Below are 21,451 nucleotides of genomic sequence, written 5' to 3'. Positions count from 1 at the left end.
GCCCATGCACACGCACATATGCACACTCATGCATGGGCACACACTGATCATACACTCATGCACAGGCACACACTGATCACACACTCATGTACGGGCACACACCCATGCACACATATGCACACTCATGCATGGGCACACACACTCATCACTCCTCACACACTCATGCACACGCATACACTCATGCACGGGCACACACTGATCACACACATGCACGGGCACACACACCCATGCACACACACATATGCACGCTCATGCATGGGCACACACTCATCACACACTCATGCACATGCACACACTCATGCACACGCACACACACCCACATGCCTGTGTAACTCGCAGGAGTTCACCCTCGCCCTGCTGCCCGACCCCCCTGGGCCAAATCCTTGCTTCCAAAGGCTCAGCAGCTCAGTGTTGTGCCCCAGCAGCCCACGGGAGAGCAGCTGTGGACGGGAGGGGAGCTGGGGCAGTGGAAGTTGAGCTGGGGGGCCTTCCCCTCTGCGTCTTCCAGTGAGGGCCCATTTGAGGGGAAGGCCTCCAGGTAGGCAAGACTAGGCTGGAACCTGGAGATTGCCTCCGGGGCTCCCTCATTCCTCCCTCCTTGACTCCCTTCCCACCCCACCACCCCACAACCTGATGCCTGCCCTTCTTCTGATGTCTTTCAGGAGTCCCCTTCCGGGCCCCGCTAAATGCTGGGTCTGCGTCACAGGGCAGGGAAGAGACAGTGCTGGAACGCAGGCTGCCCTGGCCCCGAGTCCAGGCCCTGCCATCTAGCAGCTGAGGGATGCGGGGCCAGTCCCTCCCCTCTCTGACCATCTCTAAACCAGGGCTGCTGGTGCCTTTCCCTGGTTCATAAGCCCGTGGTTCCCAAGCCTGCAGTGTGTCCATCAACGGGATGCTTGTTAAAGCCAAGCTCCCAAGCCCACCCCATCAGACCCTCTGTGGGCCGGGACTGTGAATCTGCATTTCAGCTCACTCCCAGAGGGAGGTCTGACCCACCGGCAGGCCTGGGAGCCTCTGATGTGAGCGCCTGTGGCAATGGGGGGCGTGTTGTGTTGAGGGTGGGTTGTGGGCCAGCAGGAACATGCGTTAATTTTGGCAAGGAATGGACGGGTAGGTGAGGCTTCACGGGGAGGACTTGTCTTAGCTCGTCTCAAAGATGAGCGGAATGTCACGGGGCTAGGTGCTATCCAAGGCAAAAGGACAGCAACGGGCAAAGGTCTGGGGGTGGGATGCCTGTGCCCGGGGGCGGGCAGTGGCCAGTGTGTGTAAAGGGAAGAAGGAAGCAGTGGATGGCCAGGTTCGTGAGTCTTCTGGCGGGAGACGGCAAAGAGGCGCCTGCCCGGGAAGGGTTAATCCCAGAGCCATCCAGGTCCTGTCCACTCAACTTCCACCTCCATCCTCCGAGGAAATGGGTTTTCCAGGAGCTTGGCCTGGGCAGCGGTGACTCGTGGCTCCACACGGAAGTGACTCAGGCCCCCCGGGAGAAAGTGAGCCGTGGGTCCCCCCTGCCCACCGTGCAGAGGGGCAGGGCTGAGCCAGGTCTGGAGCTGGAGCCCTGGGGGTGGGGCGGGGGATGAGCTGGTGGTGGGATGGGGTCTCAGCTCAGACAAACCCTGGCCGTCTTCCACTCTGCTGGATCCTTGGGGAACCCCATGATGTGGCCCCCATAGTGTCAGACTGGACTGGCCTCTTCTGTCCTATGTGTGTTTATGGAAGGTCTGAGGTCAAGGGCGGCTGCTCTGGAAGCTGGGGGCGGTGGGGGCTTCCCTGGGCCTCAGCCCCAGCACCCTCTATCCCAGGCTGGATTCTCTGTGCTACTCTCCATTCTCCTCTCCTTCCCTTCGGGGGGATTCTAAAGCCGGGGAGTTGGGAAGGATGTGCATCTCTGGGGCCTTTACCAATGCCAGCTCTACAAGGAGGGGGAGACTTGGCACTACGCCCGTGTGATCTCAGAACACACAGCCTTCCCCAGTCTCAGTGTCCGCATCTGTAACATGGTAGCAGTGGGACCCGTATCACAGGGTGGTTCTGAGGGTTTGGTGTGATAACATGGATGTCACCACTAACATTATCATTGTGGGGGTGTTGCTAGAATGCCCCCTGCTCAGCTACTCTCTCTGGCTCTGTGTGAGCCGAGGCAAGGCCCTTGCCTGTGGGGCCGCGGTTGGTACTGAGCGCCTGATGGCTGAGGCCCTGTAGTGCTGGGGTTCTGCGGCTCCAGAGGCAGAGACAGGTCAGGTCCCAGGGGTCTGTGCGGAGATTCATGCTACATCCCTGGCGCCTGGGTGGGTGGGTGGGCAGGTGGCAGGTGTGTGTGCGTGGGGCAGATCTGGAGGGGTGGCACAGGCAGGGATGAAGGAGGGGCGCTAAGCGGACAAGCGTGACAGTGCCGCCCCCCCCAGCCCAATCTGTGTGGCAATTTTCTTGTCTCCAGCCCAGCTCTCCTGCCCCAACGGGCTTCTGGAGGAGGGAAGTTTTCTGGGTGGGGTTTAGCCTTCCATTGCACTCTCCCGGAAAGGAAGCTTCATGCTCTAAGAATTTCCCCTCAAGGTGGTCTGGTGGGTGAGCTGGCTGCTGGGGGCCGTACCGGAAGAGGGGGAAACAGGGAGGAGGGGCCTGTGACAGGCCCCTAGGGCTGAGTTAGGGGCAGGCATGAGCTGTTTAGAAAGTACAGAGATGCTTAGCTGAGACTCACGGCACCTGCCTCTAAGCTGTTTGCAGGTATCAATTCATTTAATTCTCACAATGACCTTTGAGGTGAGCTTGATTTCTTTATTCTTCTTTACAAGTGAGGAAAGCGAGGCCCAGAGAGGGTAACTAGCCCAAGGACACACAGCTAGTGAGGGAGTCAGGATTTGAACCCAGGCAGTCTGGCTCTAGAGTCTACCCCATGGGTTAAAGGAACCCTCCCCCTCAAGCCTCAAGCATGTTAATGGAGCCAGAGCTGTCCACCTTGGAATAGTTGTTCAAACAGCTGAGGTGGAGTGGGGATGACTCAGGAAGTGGCGGGGACAGTTTGTCCCTTGTGTGTGTCTGGATTTCTTCCATGGAACCCCATGTTGTCGCTTCACTTGTTTCCTTCCAATGATGGGGAGCTCACTACCTGTACTCCCCTCCTTTACTCTCAAGGGCCAATCCAGGAGGGCTGAAGTGACGCAGTGGTTCTTCTTTGTCCTTCAGCCATGCCTACTGACAGTGAAGGCTCACTTTGAAGTTCAGTAAGCCAGGGAGATGCATGGATTCTGGCCAGTTCCTTTCTTGCTTGCTATGTGACCTCACGAGGTCACTGGCCCTCTTTGGGCTTTGGATCCAAATTCTGCAAATGATTTGTCAGCTTCAAGTTGACAGGTAGGGAGTGGTGGTAGCAGTGAGGGGCTGCTTGGAGGAAGTGGCATTTGGACTGACAATCAGAGGGGGACAGCAACAGAGACTGACAGGAAGTAGAAGGAAAGAGGGAGTCTGGAAGGGACATGTCCCTGTCCCCGGATGTTGGGTTTCCTTCCGCTGGTCGGAGGTGGCAGGAGGCAGTTTCAAAAGGAATCAAAATGCTTATAAATCGCAACCTGGGAAATGGTGCCGTTCCCTAAAACACTTTCACATCCTTCTTCTCAAAGGGTTCTCTGATGCCACCAGGGCAAGATGATGAGCCTATTTGACCTACGACTGAACTGACAAGGCCTGAGAAATTGGGGTTCCATTCCACATGGTGGGACGCAGGGGACTGGCTCTCAGTCAAAGGGGCCAGGTTTATCCGAGGGAGGACTAGCCCAGGAAGGAGACATTGAGCTCCTGCCTGGGACACCCCTCCTTTTAATGCTGCTCTCAATGATTTGGTTCAAAAGCCACCTCTTCCTGAAAGTCCTCCTTGGTTTCTCTCAAACTCAGACTCCACGCGTCTTCTCCAGCTTGTGGCCGATGACTGCCTCTGTCACTGTGGCCAGCTGCCGCGCCACGCAGGATGAGGTTCTGTCTGTGTCTGTGAGCATCCAGCTCTGCCACAGGGCCAGCTGGCCATAGGGAGGGCCAAGCCTTCTGGCAACTCTACAAGTGCCAGGGTTACAGGTTCCCTGCCAGGCACTACAGTCCTGACCAGTCAGGGAAAGCCCCTGGCCTCGGGAGCATTTTTGGGCAAGTCATTTAACCCCATGGGCCTCAGGTTCTCCATCTGTGCAATGGATCAACAGCAGTGCCCACTTCAGAGGGTTGGAGTGAGAATCAATGCAGATGCAGGGGTGGGACGGGTCAACACAGAGGCTGGCAGATAGTAGCAGCTCAGCTAATAGAGAGCTTAGGGGGTCAGGTTTGCTCCATCCTTGCCAGGGCGGGGCAATACCGAGTCCTTGTCCCCAGCAGAAACCGTGGTCCCTTTGCTGTTCCAGATGCTCCGGGCCCTGGGTACTGGCTCCCCCTGGCGGTCACAATAGGAAGCACCCTTCCCCTCTGGCTCCTGTAGAGGGCGTCGCGGATGCATTGATCCTTTAGTTCCTTCACTGTCCATCCCCACAGCCTTTATCCAGCAACCTCTGTAGAGCCAGGGCCTGCCCACAGAGATGGATCAGGTGCTCCCTGGCTGACCAAGAAGGAGGGAATGCACTGTCTCCCACTACCTGGAGGAGGCTAGTGGGGGTGGGGAGGGGCTTCGGCCAGTCGTGGGAACCAAAGGAGGCTGGGACTGACTCTGGAGGGAGTTGAGGAGGGCTTCCTGGAGGAGGTGTCCTCTGAGCTAGGTCTCAGGAATGATGATAGGGAGGTAGCTGGGGAGAACTCTGGGAGCCCCCTTTTTTCTGTGTTCCCTCTGGGCCTGGAGGGGCAAGGTGGTGATGGTTCCAGGTAGAACCCTCACGCCAAATTCTAGACAAGATAATCCCATCACTCTGGGTTCAGGAGGGAGGTACTATGATTAGCCCGATTTTGAGTGACTTACACAAGGTCCTGCAGTGGGCAAAAGGTGGAACTGCAACTGGAACTCAGCTGGACTCTGGACAGCCACCCCCTTCCCTTTTTTTTTTTTTTTTTTTTTTTTTTAAAGCAGAGTCTCACTCTGTCACTCAGGCTGGAGTGCAGTGGCGCAGTTATAGCTCACTGCAGCCTCGACCTCCTGGGCTCAAGTGATCCTTCCACCTCAGCCTCCCTAGTAGCTGGGACCACAGGCATGCACTGCCACACCTGGCTAATTTTGTTTATTTATTGTAGAGATAGGGTCTCACTATGTTGCCCAGGCTGGTCTAAACTCCTGTGCTCAAGCAATCCTCCTTTCTCAGCCTCCCAAATGCTGGGATTACAGACGTGAGCCACCACGCCTGGCCTCACTGCCTCTTGATTAGCTTCTGGCTGCTCTGGGGAGGTCCATGGGCTGTTTCCACACTTGCTTCCCCAGCTCACCTCCCACATCCATGCCACACTGGCCTCCTCTTCTGCAGGGCCAGCCCAATCACCACACAGTCCACACTCCCAGCTAACACTCCTGGCCTCTTCCAGGTGGTGACTTTCAAGAGTGACTCCGTGGGAGGAAAATGACTGCCCAGTCGCTGCTGCAGATGACACTGTTCCTGCTGAGTCTGCTCTTCCTGGTCCAAGGCAGGTATTCCCAGGGGTGCCCTGGGCTGTTGGAACTTACGTTAAAATGCCCCTGTGCCTAGGGTGGCTGCCAGCACACATGCTAACTCCTTTAGGCAGGTACAGCTCAGCTAGTGGAGAGTACCTTGGAGAAAAGCAAAAGACACTCCTTCCTTCTGGTAGGTGCAGCCCCGCAGTGCACAGCTTAGAGTATGGAACATGGATGGGGAACTGGCCCCACTCACCTTTGCAGCCAGAGCATTCTTGTGCAGTGTACCACCTGCACAACCGTCTGTGTCAGCCATGGCCTCATTAAATACTTCATTGCTGTTAAAAATATGTTTTCCCTTTGAAATTACTATTCGTTTTCAGTTTCCTCTTTTTATAGTTTGATGCTGATAAGTTTTGAGTGGGAAAGCCTAACACATTTTTGTAGACCCTTGGAATGTGTGTGAGTCTCAGGCTCCAGGTTCACATGTACTCAGCCCAGGTCCTGTCCCCTTCCATGCCTCTGGTCAGCCCCTGCCACGGGGTCCCATCTGCAGCCTCTGCCTCCTCAGGTGCCCACAGCAGGGGCCACAGGGAAGACTTTCGCTTCTGCAGCCAGCGGAACCAGACACACAGGAGCAGCCTCCACTACAAGCACACACCAGACCTGCGCATCTCCATCGAGAACTCCGAGGAGGCCCTCACAGTCCATGCCCCCTTCCCTGCAGCCCACCCTGCTTCCCGATCCTTCCCTGACCCCAGGGGCCTCTACCACTTCTGCCTCTACTGGAACCGACATGCTGGGAGATTGCATCTTCTCTATGGCAAGCATGACTTCTTGCTGAGTAACAATGCCTCTAGCCTCCTCTGCTTCCAGCACCGGGAGGAGAGCCTGGCCCAGGGCCCCCCACTGTTCGCCACTTCTGTCACCTCCTGGTGGAGTCCTCAGAACATCAGCCTGCCCAGTGCTGCCAGCTTCACCTTCTCCTTCCACAGTAAGGCAACTTCCAGGCAGAGGAAACAACTGGGCAGTGGTCTGGAGGCAGGGAAGGCAAAACGCAAAGTGAACTGGGCTCGCAATGTCAGATCATGAAGCCTGGGCTTTGCTCACAGGCACTTGGAAGCCAATGAAGGTGTCTGAGGAGGGGAGGAGTGTGATCCAAGTGCTAGGATTACAGGCATGAACCACTGCGCTCGGCCCCACTGTCCCTTGATGGTTATTTTGTGGGCAGGCAGGGGTGAGGATGGAGGGGCAAGGGCCTGTCCTGAGGCTGCAGAGAAGGTCTTGGTGAAGGAGGATGAGGTCTGAACAGGGTGAGAGAGCAGCGACTGGAAAGGGACTGAAGATCAAGAGCCCCGGGAAGAATTCTTCCTCAGCATCAGTGTAGACTGTTTATTTCCTTTCACAGAGGAGGAAACTCGGGCACAAAGAGGCTGCCCAAAGCTGCACAGCTAGCCAATGGGAGAGCCAGGATTTGAACCCAGCAGCTGATTGGAGTGGGGTGGGGGTGAGGGGTGGAGCATGAGAGGTCAAAGGTCAGGAAAGCAGTGGGGCTGATTCTGAGGTCCAGAAGCTGCATCTTCCCCCTTGAGTGTGACAGGTACCATGTGGCCACTGCCATTCAGCACCATTAAATGCTGAATGGTGGCCAGGAAGAGAGGAGCATCAGAAGGAGCTTGAAGGTTTACTGGGGGGTTTTCATGTCTTTCCAGCACCTCAAGTTTGAGGCAGGGCTTTCAGGGGTGGGGGGCACAGCACTTTGATTGTGTTAGTGTAACAGGCTAATGATTATGTCCAGTGCAACAGGCAGGCCCAGGCCAGTCAGTGGTGGGGGGTTCCCCACATCCCAGGCTGGGATTCTGCCCCACAACCTGGGAGGATTTAGGGCAAAGTTGGTCCTAGTTGCAAATTGGCATTCTGAAGACCAGACTGAGCCTGGTCTTGTTTGGCCTGTAGAAGGTTTTTAAAAAACATGGACCAGGGATTTCAAATCACCTGAAACCCAGGCTTTCTGGGTTATGCATTCAAAAGATGGGACTACCCAGGGCCTGCCTTCCTCAGTGGCACAGAAAGTATACCCTCCAACCCCCACCGTCTGTCTTCCTCATCTGAGTCCCAGCTAATCGCTGGAGACACCTTAGTCGGCCGCCTTTGGGTGCAGGCTACCTGGGCAGAGGGGCCTGAGCCTGGAGTCAGGGAGGCTGGTGGGTGTGGAGTCCCAGGAACCACCACCAAGCCCCCCACATCCCTCCTAAGGAGGCCTGGCTGGGCCCTCCCTGCTCGGTGTGTGTAGCCGAAGGCATCTGCTGAGGGTGCTGAGCAAGGAACATCCCACCGCATCCTGCTGGGGCTGGTGTTGCTGGCGGGTTCTGTAAGACACAGCCCCCATGGGCTGGCCTCATCTGAGTGGCCTTGGCAGAGTCCACTCCACTTCTTGAAACCTCAGTTTCCCCTTTGTAAAGTAAAGATCGAGGCATTCAGAGTCATGTCAGGGTGGCAGGGGGCAGAATGGGAGAGTCCTGGGACCTGAATCGGCAGCCTCGGTGGGGGCCTGTCCACCCCTCCCCCAGGTCCTCCCCACACGGCTGCTCACAATGCCTCGGTGGACATGTGCGAGCTCAAAAGGGACCTCCAGCTGCTCAGCCAGTTCCTGAAGCATCCCCAGAAGTCCTCAAGGAGGCCCTCGGCTGCCCCCGCCAGCCAGTAAGTGTGGCACCTGGGGCTGTGAGGGGAGGCAGGAAGGCATCAGAGATCTGGACCTGGGCAGGGCGGGGACCTGGAGTGGGGGCCACTGCAAGGCCTTCCCTGGGACTGGAATGCTTCTTTGATTTCTCTTTCCGCCTTCTGGGAGTCAACACATGCCTCCCAGGCTGAGTTCTCTTCTGTCTGAGTCAGTAACCAACATCACATCCACCATCCCAAGCCCTCCTCTCCCTCATAAAGAAGGGACGGGTGGTCCATGGTACAGCCCAGCAGACCAAGGCTCAGAGACGGCAGAGCCACTCCAAGGCCACAGAGTGGTTGGCACAGGCGGAGCTGGGCCCGAACCCACGGTGCTGAGTCCCAGGACAGCCCCCACCACCCCATTGCTCTCCTTTCCCGTGGCTCCCAGGTCCCAGCCTCCTCTGTCTGACCCTACCCCCAGCTCGTTCTTTCTCTCCCACACGCAGCTGCCTGCTTTTCTCTTTCGTCCGCTCTCCACTCTCTCCTGCCCACCCCACCCCTCTCTCTGCCTCTGCCTCTTCCCTGTGTCTCTGTCTGAGTCTCTCCTCCTCCTGCCTCGGTCTCCCTGCTGGCCCGGCCCCCTTCCCACCATCACCACTGCTTTCTCCTCCCTGCCAGGCAGTTGCAGAGCCTGGAGTCGAAGCTGACCTCTGTGAGATTCATGGGGAACACGGTGTCCTTCGAGGAGGACCGGATCAACGCCACGGTGTGGAAGCTCCAGCCCACAGCCGGCCTCCAGGACCTGCACATCCACTCCCGGCAGGAGGTCAGGGGCAGGCCTGGGCAGGAAGCAGATGTGGGCTGGGCTGGGGCCAGCAGGAGATGGGGGCTGTGAGCACTCCCTGAAGCTCAGTGCCCCTGCAGCCTCTCCCTGGGGCCTCCCGAGAAGGTTCCAGGCCCGAGGATAGCCATCCTAAGTCAGTAGCTCAACCATGGGATTGAGGACCCTGCGTGGGCACAGCAGCAGGGTCTGCTTCCTATACCAGTCTCCTGGGGCCACCCATGTGAACAGAAGACCAGCCCCTAAACGCCTGTCCATGCACCGCCCCCTGTTTTTTTTTCAAGACAGGGTCTTGCTCTGTCACCCAGGCTGGAGTACAGTGGGGTAATCATATCTCACTGCAGCCTCAAACTCCTGGTCTCAAGCGATTCTCCCACTTCAGCCTGTGAGTAGCTGGGACTATAGGCTTGCCACCACACCTGGCTTAAAAAAATTCTTTGTAAGGCCAGGTGCAGTGGCTCACATCTGTAATCTCAGCATTTTGGGAGGCCGAGGCAGGCAGATCACTTGAGGTCAGGAGTTTGAGATCAGCCTGGCCAACATGGTGAAACCCTGTCTCTACTAAAAATACAAAAATTAGGCGGGCATGGTAGTACATGCCTGTAATTTCAGCTACTCGGGAAGCTGAGGCAGGAGAATTGCTTGAACCCGGGAGGCGGAGGTTGCAGTGAGCCGAGATCGTGCCACTGCACTCCAGCCTGGGCGACAGAGCAAGACTCTATTTCAAAAAACATTTTTTGTTTGTGTAAAGACAAGGTCTTGCTATGTTGTCCAGGTTGGTCTTGACCTCCTGGGTTCAAGCAGTCCTCTCGCCCTGACCTCTCAAAGTGCTGGGATTACAGGTGTGAGCCACTGCACCCAGCCACACCCCCGTCTTGAGACTGCCCCCTGAGTGGCTCTGGTTAGCTGGGAACCACCCACACTGCCCACATGGCCACCCCCAACTTGGCTGCTGTAGGCAGAGCTGGCATCTGCAGCCCCAGACAACAGAATACCATGTGGTTCTCCCAGGGCTGTTTGCCCTGGAGTCCTGAATTCTAACCACGAGACTCCCCAGCCACAGCTGGTAGCAAGGAAGGGAGGGATGAGGAGGGCTGTCATGAATCAGGCTTGATTTCCCGAAGAAATGGGCTTAGAAGTGGCAGCGTCCAGGAAGGGAAGGGTGTGTGTGTGTGCTGGGGCCGGGGGGCACGGATCTGGGGGTCCGCATTTGGCTGAGCCCTAAAGGGACCTCTGCAGGAGGAGCAGAGCGAGATCTTGGAGTACTCGGTGCTGCTGCCTCGAACACTCTTCCAGAGGACAAAAGGCCGGAGGGGGGAGGCTGAGAAGAGACTCCTCCTGGTGGACTTCAGCAGCCAAGCCCTGTTCCAGGTATGGGGTCCTCACCCTCACGCCTCCCAGGGGAAAGCAGTTTTTTTCTGACAGAGGTGGAAAGAAGGCATGCAGATAAGCTCCTTCCTCTGGGAGTCAAAGCCTTTCCTTGTAAAGTTACAAATTGCACTGCAATGTGCAAATCTCCCTGTGAGAGGGCTAAGCAATGTTCTTCTTACTATAGTGTAAATGACTACATGGGCAAAATTGGTTCCAGAGGGAGACGCTGCATCTCAAGGCAATGTGCTGGGAGAGGGTTATCTAGAGAGGGTAAGGGGCTTCTAGGCCCTTCGTCTCAGTCCTGAACTCCCTCCCTACTCTCTTCCTCCAACCCCATGTATCTAGGACAAGAATTCCAGCCAAGTCCTGGGTGAGAAGGTCTTGGGGATTGTGGTGCAGAACACAAAAGTAGCCAACCTCACGGAGCCCGTGGTGCTCACCTTCCAGCACCAGCTACAGCCGGTAAGTGGGGGCCAGCCATTGAGGGGACAAGCACCCCTTGGCCATGTCGCCCTTTCCTCTCCCTCCCCCTAGACTCATTTGTCTTCATAATGAAACGATTGCCTAACGATTGAGGGCTCCAGCCAGTCAGGTCCAAATGAGGCAGGTGGTGGCTTGACTGTGTTCTAGACTTCCTCTGCCTGGCCCGTAAAGTTGGTGGGGTGGGGGGCTGTCACAGAAACCACTCTCCTTCTTTCTTGTCCCTACAGAAGAATGTGACTCTGCAATGTGTGTTCTGGGTTGAAGACCCCACATGTGAGTATGCAGGGGTCTCTGGGCTGGACAAGTATCTGGAAGAGAAATAGAGTCCTGGGGGTGGGGGAGGTGGGGTTAATCACTGAGGGCTTCCTGGAGAAAGGTGGACTTTGAAGAGAGAGAGATGGCAGGCTACGAGTAGGCCGGGTGGAAGAATGGCACAGTCGCGCTTTTGGGGGTGGACACAGTGGGGTCCTGGAGGACTGGACTTGATTGGAGCCCCATGCTGTCCCCTCCTCAGTGAGCAGCCCGGGGCATTGGAGCAGTGCTGGGTGTGAGACCGTCAGGAGAGAAACCCAAACATCCTGCTTCTGCAACCACTTGACCTACTTTGCAGTGCTGATGGTGAGGGTCCCGCTCCCACCTCGCAGCCACACCCCCGGCCGTGTGCTTGTTCTGTGCAAGCACTTTTCATATATTAAGTCATTTATTCCTCATAACAGCCCTCCAAGGTAGCTTCTATTGTTGTCCCATTTTATAGATGAGGAAATGGAGGCTCAGAGAGGTTAAGCAATTTACCCGTGGCCACACAGCTAGTCAGTGAAAGAGCTGGTTCATAAAGCCCCTGCTCTTTATTCCCAAATTTTGGTGTGTGCAAAAATGCAGATTCCTGGCCCTCACCTAGGTTCTGATTTGGCAGTGCTGGGGCCAAGAGTGTTTCTAGAGGCCCCTGAGGTGGCCTCCACTGCACCCAAGACCTCAGAATTCATGCTCCCAGGACTGTAGGATTCTGCCTGTGGGTATCCACCTGGGGCTTGAACACCCCGGGTGTGGGAATCTCATTCCATCACAGGAAACCTATTCCCATGTTAAATGTTATAGAAGAATAATCAATGCCAGGACAGAATAGGGGTTCTCTCCTGAAGGGTTCTTGGCCTCTGTGGGTCAGGAAGCCGCTTGAGAATGTGGTCAAATCTAAAGATGCCCCCACTCCAGAAAAATGCACTCATGGGACCACATTCTGCTCAGTTGGGAGAGGGGGTTCTTAGGCTTCCGAGGCCCACCAGGGACCCCAGGTTAGCCCCTCACGCAGGGCAAGCCTCCAGGTTGGGTGGGGGACACAGAGGCCAGCTCTCTCCTGTCTCCTGGGGCCAGGTCTCCTCGGTGGAGGTGGACGCTGTGCACAAGCACTACCTGAGCCTCCTCTCCTATGTGGGCTGTGTCGTCTCTGCCCTGGCCTGTGTTGTCACCATTGCCGCCTACCTCTGCTCCAGGTGAGGCCTGAAAGGGATGGGACAGGGGAGGGGACCCTCCATTGCACACACCTCCACCAGGGCGCCGCACACATCTCTGGTCATGGCCCGCCCGCATGACCTGGAACTGTGTGTGTGGTTAGGCGAGCTATTGGGGGTATAGCATGCTGACCCCTGGGGGCCACGTCTCCTCCTCAGATCAGTGGTGTTTGGATAACATAGCATTTACAAATTTTAGCTGTCAACATTTTATTTATTTTTATTTTTATTTTATTATTATTTTTTTTTGAGACAGAGCCTTGCTCTGTCACCCAGGCTGGAGTGTAGTAGCATGATCTCGGCTCACTGCAACCTCTGTCTCCCGGGTTCAAGTGATTCTTGTGCCTCAGCCTTCTGAGTAGTTGGGACTACTGGCACCTGCCACCACACCTTGCTAATCTGTATATTTTTAGTAGAGATGGGGTTTCACCATGTTGCTCAGGCTGGTCTCGAACTCCTGACCTCAAGTGATCCACCCACCTCAGCCCCCTGAAGCACCGGGATTACAGGCATGAGTCACTGCGCCAGGCTAATTGTCAACATTTAAAATTGAGAGCGTCCACCTAAGAATCTGTTTCTTTCCGAGATTAAGACAGGAAAGCAAAATAAAAATTTAAAAAAGGAAAGAATCTTCATTTCTGCCTTTGAATAAGCAGATTTGTGAGAGCACTGGGTGGACAGAATAATATCACAGCAGTAATGATCATACTTAACGTGTGTCAAACTTCCCACGTGCCATGCACTGTTCTAAGTGTTTTACATGTGCGAACTCAATTCATCCTCACAACAGCCCTATGAAGGAACACTCAGAGAGGGTAAGTGACTTGCCTGAGGTCACACAGTGAGGAAGTGGCAGAGGTCAGATTGCCATTGCTTGGCTTGGCCTAAATTGGGGTCCACTTGCCCTCAGCGCTGAACCCATTTGGGTAGAGGAGAGGCACCCTCAGTTCTCACTGTCCCCAGCCACGAGGAAGGAGAGGAAAGTAAAGCTGTATTTATGCGTGTGCACAAGCACGTGTGTGCATATATGACTGTCATGTGTGTGCACAGCTGTGTACCTGGGGAGCTAAGTAGGTATGGTGATGAGGAAGGACAGCTGGGTGATGAGATGGGCTCGGCGGAAGGCTGGAGGTGGAGGCAGAAGTCCTCAACACCCAACTGCTCACAAACATGCCCAAGGACATAGCACAGGAACCCTTAGGAACTGAGCACCTTATCTGTGTCAGATGCCTTGTGTCAGTGTAACTCTCACCCCAACCCTATGAGGGCACCATCCTCCCACTTCACAGATGGGCAAACTGAGAGTCTCAAGGGGAAGGGACCAGCTCACGATGGTGCCGTGAGTTAGGGGCAGGGCAGGGTGGGACTCCAGGATGGTGACACTGGGGCCTGCATGTTCTGCTGCACCCTCTAGGGCCATGTAGAATCCTGGAGTGGGGGTGGGGTGGGCTGTGCACACATTGACTTGCAAACCTCAGACAGACCGATGCGCGCAGCCCACACTCAGACTCACAGGTGCACAGTCGTGCAGACAGACGGGCAGACACAGAATGTGGATGGCATGGATTCTCCAACAGGGTGAAAATGCCAGAGTGTTTCCTCTCTGACTTTGACAGTATCGGGTTTATTATTGTGGTTGTCTTCCTCGCTCTGCCTGGCTGAGGCTTCTGTTAAACGTGCACATGGTGCCTGAGTCTGTGGGTGCTGGGCACACAGCAGGTGCACAGGGGGATGTGGGGAACAGTTTGGCTGCAGCCACAGGAATAGGATAGGGGCTATGTAGATTGCATGTGTGTGTCGGGGTTGGGGGGCAGTCTGGGAAGGCTTCCTGGAGGAGATGTGGGCACACTCCCCTCTCTACCTTCCCACACTGGCCCACCAGGGTGCCCCTGCCGTGCAGGAGGAAACCTCGGGACTACACCATCAAGGTGCACATGAACCTGCTGCTGGCCGTCTTCCTGCTGGACATGAGCTTCCTGCTCAGCGAGCCGGTGGCCCTGACAGGCTCTGAGGACGGCTGCCGAGCCAGTGCCATCTTCCTGCACTTCTCCCTGCTCGCCTGCCTTTCCTGGATGGGCCTCGAGGGCTACAACCTTTACCGACTTGTGGTGGAGGTCTTCGGCACCTATGTCCCTGGCTACCTGCTCAAGCTGAGCGCCATGGGCTGGGGTAAGTGGCTGGGGAGCAGGGGGTGCCTCAGACCTGCCTCTCCCACTTGGCTCCGGCAAAACCCAGGCACCTGGTTCTGCCTCTCCACCTATCTCTCTGACTTCCCTCCCAGCCCCCTTCACTCATCCTCAGGTGTCCTTCACCTTGGCTGAATCAAGGTCCCCTTTAGGAAGAAGTGGTGAGCCCTATCCCCAAAAACGCTTCCAAATTCTCCACATCACTCACTCCATTGCAAATGGGATTTATGAGCCCGGCCACTGTGTGTGAATGTGCAGGTTGTGCACTGCTCAAAGGCACCTAGTTCAGAGATCAGAGGGGCTGAAATCCTGTCCCGCTCCACTCATTTAATTCACTCAGGCTGGCAGTGGCCCTGCCTCAGGATCCCCCTGGACCTTGGGTGACAGATTCCCTGTGGCTTTGGCATTTTGTCTTGGCCAATGACTGTTCAGTTCACCTGTGGCCCAGCCCTCTTATGTCAGACCTATAGCCCGGGGGCTCATGATGCCACAAGTCTGTTTGGACATTGCACAGAGCCCCCAACCTCTGCATGCCCCTGACTCCAGCTTGCTGCTCTTCACGGGTTTTTCACTGGGCCCCTTCTTTGTCCATTCCCCCATTTGCATGAAATTCCTTTGGAGGTGTCTCTGTGTCAGGACTTTGTGTTTGGAGGTGGGCAGCCCCCTCTAGGGAGCTTTTAATCTCCACCGAATAGGCGAGGTCAAGGCCAGTCCCCTGATAGCAGAACTCTTGCTGTCCCTCCTAAACTGTCTGCCCCTCCCATCTCCCCTGTGACATCCAGCCCTGCAGCAGAGACCCATGGGCCTTTCTCCCAGGGGGCCCCCAGGGTGACGAAGGGCAGGGCTAAGGTTGGAGGAGATGGCTTTCCCTTATAGGAAACCCATACTGGAATGGGGAAGGGGAGGGTCCAAACTTGGGGGAACTTCCCCACCAGATGGGGCTGGGTGGGCTTCAGGAGCCCAAACTTCAGAGGGGCCCTTGCCCTCCAGACTCCCTGAGGCCAGCAGGGAAGGGGCAGGCCTCAGAGAGCGGGAAGTGGAGCAACATGCATTGCCACCCTCAGGCTTCCCCATCTTTCTGGTGACGCTGGTGGCCCTGGTGGATGTGGACAACTATGGCCCCATCATCTTGGCTGTGCATAGGACTCCAGAGAGTGTCATCTACCCTTCCATGTGAGTGGCTGTGTGCGATGGGGGCAAGAAGGTGGGTCTCTGGGCACAGAGGCCAGAGTGCAGCCCGGGCCCAGGTCATGCTGGCCAGGGGATACCTGGGTTCCAGTCTCCTCGAGAAATGGGCCTGGCAGTGGCTGGAGCACTGGTCTAAGAGTCATGGAGGGTGAGAAAAGGCCTGGATCTACCACTCACTCGCCAGGTGACCTTGCACAGGCCCCAGCCCTTCTCTGAGCCTCGGTTTCCTCGTGCATGAATGGGGGTATGGGATGGAGCAGATGAGCTTCACCACATTCCTCAGCAGCACCTCTCTGTCTCCCCATGCAGATGGGAAGACAGAGGCTCAGGGAGGGAAGAGATCCGCTCTTGGCCACACTGAGGGCTGGTGTGCTGTTCAAAGGCAGAGGATGAGTGGGGTTGAAGTCCAGTCCTTTTCCACTCACCCGATTCACCCAGGCTGGCAGTGGCCCTGCCTGTGGATCCCCTGAACCCAAACTGGAAGCCAGGGTTCCTGAGCTCCGGGCTGGGAAGGAATCCTTCCCATTGGCTCAGTGGTTTTGAAATTTTCAGCTCTTTACGTTGTGACCCAGTGATTTCTGCCTCACTTTTGTACTATCTATATTATTACTTACTTAATATTTTCCTTTAAACAGTCTGACTTGTTAACTCAAATGTATTTTTAAAATTACATCAACACTGTAAATAGAAAACAAGCAGCACTTGCTGTAAACAGTGGATAATCCTGAAAACAAACATGACAACCACAGCCCAGGAAATACTGCCCGTGCTGGCCACACACTGAGCCCTCCTGCCCTTGCCCGCAGGTGCTGGATCCGGGACTCCCTGGTCAGCTACATCACCAACCTGGGCCTCTTCAGCCTGGTGTTTCTGTTCAACATGGCCATGCTAGGCACCATGGTGGTGCAGATCCTGCGGCTGCGCCCCCACACCCAAAAGTGGTCACATGTGCTGACACTGCTGGGCCTCAGCCTGGTCCTTGGCCTGCCCTGGGCCTTGATCTTCTTCTCCTTTGCTTCTGGCACCTTCCAGCTTGTCGTCCTCTACCTTTTCAGCATCATCACCTCCTTCCAAGGTAAGGAGAAGACCCGTCCCTTGGCCCAGGCAGGGTGTCTACACATGGAGCAAGGGCAGGGAAGAGATCACCCAGGGAACCTGAAGACTTCCCTTCTCTGGGCCTCAGTCATCCCATCCATAAAATGGGGACATCCAGGCCACAGTCGACAAGTCTTGATTGAACACCTACTATGTGCAGGCCCTGTGTTAAGCCACAGGGCTATGGCTGAGCTGGTTGGGTGTGGGCCTTGTTCTCATGGAACTCGGCTCTAGTGGGGAAGACTGAGCATCAGCAGGCAAGAGTGTAGCCATCAAAGGTGGTCCCAGATAGTAGGGACATCGTCATGAGCACATGCTGCACAGGGCCTGGGCTGGGGTGGGGGACACCCTAAGAAGGGTGGCCAGGGAGGCCTCTCTGGATAGGAGACGTATGAAGACAAGAGAAGGCTCCCCCAGTGGAGAGATGGGGGGCCTCCCTACGCCAGGTGTGGTCCACAGACCAGCAGCAGCAGCGTTGTTAGGAGCTTTTTGGAAACGCGGCCTCTGGGCCACCCGGGCCCTGCCACCTCAGAATCTGCATTTTCACAAATGCCCAAGGGGTCACGTGCACATGATAGGATCGGGAGCCCTGGTCTAGGGGAAGGAAGCTCCAGGCAGAGGGAAAGGCAAGAGCAAAGATCATGAGGTTGGAACCGGTTGTGTGTAGGAAGGACAGTGAGGGAGAGTGTGGCCAGATGGCAGCAGGTCAGGGGCGGAGGGGTGGGACCCCAGGGCAGGGTCGTGAGGGCTCTGGCTTGATGCCAACAGGGTCCCTTTCTGTGCATGTACCTGTGTGTGTACATTTAGGTGCTCACACAGGCGTGCACACCCCTCTGTTCCTGGCCGTGCAGAAAGGAACGGGGTTGTATGGCCAGGCCCAGGGGCTCTCATGGGGTTCAAGGCCAGCCTCCCATACAGGGCCACCCTAGAATGGGAGTTGGGAGTTGGTGGTGGGGAGATGTTACCAAATTTCGGTTATTTAACGTTCAAGCCTTCATTCCTGCCTGTGAGATGAGGGGACTCAGGATTGTAAGTGAGGCCCATACATTCACACAGACATTTACTGAGCTGTGGATACATCATAGTGCTATTAATTTGAGGGGTGCAAAATCACACAGTGCTTAAGTGGGTGGACTTCAGAGCCTGTTCACCACTGTTTGAGCCCTGGCTCAGCCATGTCCCCTTACCTGAGCCTCCTGGGCCTCAGTTTCCTTGTTTACAAAAGAGAATAGTAATGAATAGGATGGGCCTGCAGGAAGCCTGTGACAGTGAGGCCACACGAGGACTTAGCACAGTGCCTGGCTCATAGGAGGTGCTCGCTAGGTCCCATGGGTGCCCGACAGCACGTGCTTGGCAAACACTGTGGGGAGGTGGGGCAGACCCGAGTCACAGTGGCTGGGGAGGGAGGAGGAGGGATGGGGCAGGGCTCCCCCACCTGCTGACCCCGTGCCCTCGCTGCCCGCAGGCTTCCTCATCTTTGTCTGGTACTGGTCCATGCGGCTGCAGGCCCGGGGTGGTCCCTCCCCTCTGAAGAGCAACTCAGACAGCGCCAGGCTCCCCATCAGCTCGGGCAGCACCTCGTCCAGCCGCATCTAGGCCTCCAGCCCACCTGCCCGTGTGATGAAGCAGAGATGCGGCCTCGTCGCACACTGCCTGTGGCCCCCGAGCCAGGCCCAGCCCCAGGCCAGTCAGCCACAGACTTGGGAAGGCCCAGCGACCATGGAGAGATGGGCCGTTGCCATGGTGGACGGACTCCCGGCTGGGCTTTGGAATTGGCCTTGGGGACTACTCGGCTCTCACTCAACTCCCACGGGACTCAGAAGCGCGCCGCCATGCTGGCGAGGGGACTGTCTCCATATCTGTCCCAACCCAGGTGGAGGCCTGGTCTCTCCTTACAACCCCTGGGCCCAGCCCTCATTGCTGGGGGCCAGGCCTTGGATCTTGAGAGTCTGGCACATCCTTAATCCTGTGCCCCTGCCTGGGACAGAAATGTGGCTCCAGTTGCTCTGTCTCTCATGGTCACCCTGAGGGCACTGTGCATCCTCTGTCATTTTAACCTCAGGTGGCACCCAGGGCGAATGGGGCCCAGGGCAGACCTTCAGGGCCGGAGCCCTGGCAGAGGAGAGGCCGTTTGCCAGGAGCACAGCAGCAGCTCGCCTACCTCTGAGCCCAGGCTCCTTCCCTCCCTCAGCCCCCCAGCCCTCCCTCCATCTTCCCTGGGGTTCTCCTCCTCTCCCAGGGCCTCCTTGCTCCTTCGTTCACAGCTTGGGGTCCCCGATTCCAATGCTGTTTTTTGGGGAGTGGTTTCCAGGAGCTGCCTGGTATCTGCTGTAAATGTTTGTCTACTGCACAAGCCTTGGCCTGCCCCTGGCCCAGGCTCGGTACCGATGCCTGGGCTGGGCTAGGTCCCTCTGTCCATCTGGGCCTTTGTATGAACTGCATTGCTCTTGCTCACCCTGACCAAGCACATGCCTCAGAGGGGCCCTCAGCCTCTCCTGAAGCCCTCTTGTGGCAAGAACTGTGGACCATGCCAGTCCCATCTGGTTTCCATCCCAGCACTCCGAGGACTGAGACTGACCTCCTCTGGTGACACTGGCCTAGAGCCTGACACTCTCCTAAGAGGTTCTCTCCAAGCCCCTGCAAATAGCTTCAGGCGCCCTCAGCCGTCCATCGTGGTTAATTCTGTCCAACAAACACACACGGGTAGATTGCTGGCCTGTGCTAGGTGGTAGGGACACAGATGACCGACCTGGTCACTCCCCCTGCCAACATTCAGTCTGGTATGTGAGGCACGCATGAAGCAAGAGCTCCTGGAGCTACAGGGACAGGGAGTCATCATTCCTGGCTGGGAATCCTGGAAGACTTCTTGCAGAAGTCAGCGTTTAATCTTGACCTTAAAGATGGGAAGGATGTTCTTTTTACGTACCAATTCTTTTGTCTTTTGATATTAAAAAGAAGTACATGTTCATTGTAGAGAATTTGGAAACTGTAGAAGAGAATCAAGAAGAAAAATAAAAATCAGCTGTTATCACGTAGCAAACTGGCATAAGCATTTTGGGTCATTTCCTTCTGAGCTTTTTCCTGTGCTTCTATTGAAAGAGTCACTGATACAAATACCTTGGGGCCAATCAGGAAACATGAAAGAGAGAAGAGGGCTGCGTGTGAAGAAAAACAAAATCGACTGCTGGAAACCTCATCAATCAGGGCAAAGGGGAAGATAAATGGCAACTTGGTGTCTGTGCTGGGGAGGCAATGGGGAGTGGTGGGGTCTGTGGCGCACTGGAGACTCCCAACCCCACGCTGGGAGCGGGTGGCTGTTCATCAGCTCCAGCTGGTCACTGCCTTGCAGGGATGAGGGCCCACGTGGCCAGACCACCTGCCTTTTATGAGAAATGGGAAATCCAGACTGTGGTTTGAAATCCCCTGATTTTAAAATTTTGGCAAATCCAAAACATTATCTGGCCAAAGAGATTACAGTCAAAAGCTACCTGGTCCTGGGATTTATGCAACCAGTTTACTGACCACCCTGCAGCAGGTGGGCTGCAAGAATTAAATCCCTGGACTTCTCTCCCATCCCTGCCTCTAACCTTGTTCCACCAAATCAATCTCTCCTCCCCCTCCTAAGACCCAGGTGAGGCAGATCACGCAGGTTCCCATCTTCCCTGTGATGAGGGCAGTCGCAACGGATCATTGCTACTGTGTTCAGGTAAGAGGTCCCAGTGCAGCCAAAGCCCTCCCCAAGGCCCACAGCCCACTCTCTCCCTTCTGCAGGCTCCTCCCTCCTCCTCTGGCCACTCTAGGGGGATGCCCAGCAGGGGAGGAGGCTCAGGTCTTGGATTGGACATGGTGGGTGTGAGGCAGCCGGGCCTAGACTGGCAGTGCCTTCTGAGGGGCGTGAATGTGGGATCTTGGGACCTGCAGGGACCAAGAATCCCTGTGCCCTGCTGTTCTGCCAGCCCTCCCTCCACTCCCTCCACTCCCTCCACTGACCTCTGTCCCCACCTTTCTGCAGGTGGGGGGCTCCTCTTATGCCCCCTGCTCCAAAGGACAGAGGCCAAACCTTCCTAAGCCTCTCCTACGCCGGTGTCCGGATTGGGCAGCGCAGGGGGATCAGAGCCAGCTTCCCTCCTTACAGGCTTCTAGGTCTCCGTGAGGGGGTCTCTCAGAGCCCCATGGCTGGGCTAGGTCCTGGGGTAGGGGTTGAGGAAACTCCCCCCCATCTTCCAGAAGGGAGGGAAATGACCCAGCCCCGTTCCTCCACAATTCTCCTGCTTCTGAAACATCTGGTTTCTGCATCTGAGGCTGGCTCAGGTAGTGGGGAGGGGTCTTGGATTGGGTCTCACCTTCTCGGGTAGGCCCTGGATGGGGCACCAACAGTTCCGTGCTGATCCTTTTACCCTGATGGTTCTTATCATGCACTTTCCCAGGCTGTGGGGCTTTGGACATCGGGATCGCCCTTTCTGCCAGCATGTGGCCAGGCCTGCATCTGGAAACATCCCTTTAGCTTGGGAAATGGATTGGAGCAGCTGAGGGCTGAATGCTGGCTGGGTCTGGCTGGAGGACTTGAGGCCCT

The 21,451-nt window shown here is 56.2% G+C and overlaps 1 protein-coding gene across 8 annotated transcripts in view; it reads left to right on the top strand.

The window, feature by feature from the left end:
• ADGRG1 (adhesion G protein-coupled receptor G1) overlaps window positions 1–19,924 on the top strand; it is a 35,941-nt gene extending 16,017 nt beyond the window's left edge. For 5 of the 8 annotated variants that reach the window (XM_030796403.1, XM_030796383.1, XM_030796373.1 and 2 more), the window contains 13 exons: window positions 5,479–5,577; window positions 6,117–6,539; window positions 8,116–8,248; window positions 8,888–9,035; window positions 10,290–10,421; window positions 10,767–10,883; window positions 11,132–11,177; window positions 11,419–11,522; window positions 12,273–12,391; window positions 14,292–14,578; window positions 15,660–15,768; window positions 16,590–16,858; window positions 18,344–19,922. In XM_030796403.1, the coding sequence (XP_030652263.1) occupies window positions 5,514–5,577; window positions 6,117–6,539; window positions 8,116–8,248; window positions 8,888–9,035; window positions 10,290–10,421; window positions 10,767–10,883; window positions 11,132–11,177; window positions 11,419–11,522; window positions 12,273–12,391; window positions 14,292–14,578; window positions 15,660–15,768; window positions 16,590–16,858; window positions 18,344–18,474 (2,082 nt within the window). In that variant the 5' untranslated portion in view covers window positions 5,479–5,513 and the 3' untranslated portion in view covers window positions 18,475–19,922. Of the gene's footprint in view, window positions 1–5,478; window positions 5,582–6,116; window positions 8,249–8,887; window positions 9,036–10,289; window positions 10,422–10,766; window positions 10,884–11,131; window positions 11,178–11,418; window positions 11,523–12,272; window positions 12,392–14,291; window positions 14,579–15,659; window positions 15,769–16,589; window positions 16,859–18,343 lie in introns of those variants that run through there. The other 3 variants (XM_030796418.1, XM_030796420.1, XM_030796427.1) reach the window with 3 other exon arrangements.
• The last annotated feature ends 1,527 nt before the right edge of the window (window positions 19,925–21,451 follow it).

This window comes from Nomascus leucogenys, chromosome 2, assembly GCF_006542625.1.
Source record: "Nomascus leucogenys isolate Asia chromosome 2, Asia_NLE_v1, whole genome shotgun sequence".
NCBI classification, from domain to species: Eukaryota; Metazoa; Chordata; class Mammalia; order Primates; family Hylobatidae; genus Nomascus; species Nomascus leucogenys.
Note: the sequence above shows the minus strand (reverse complement) of the source record. Positions and strands in the feature narration are given on the sequence as shown.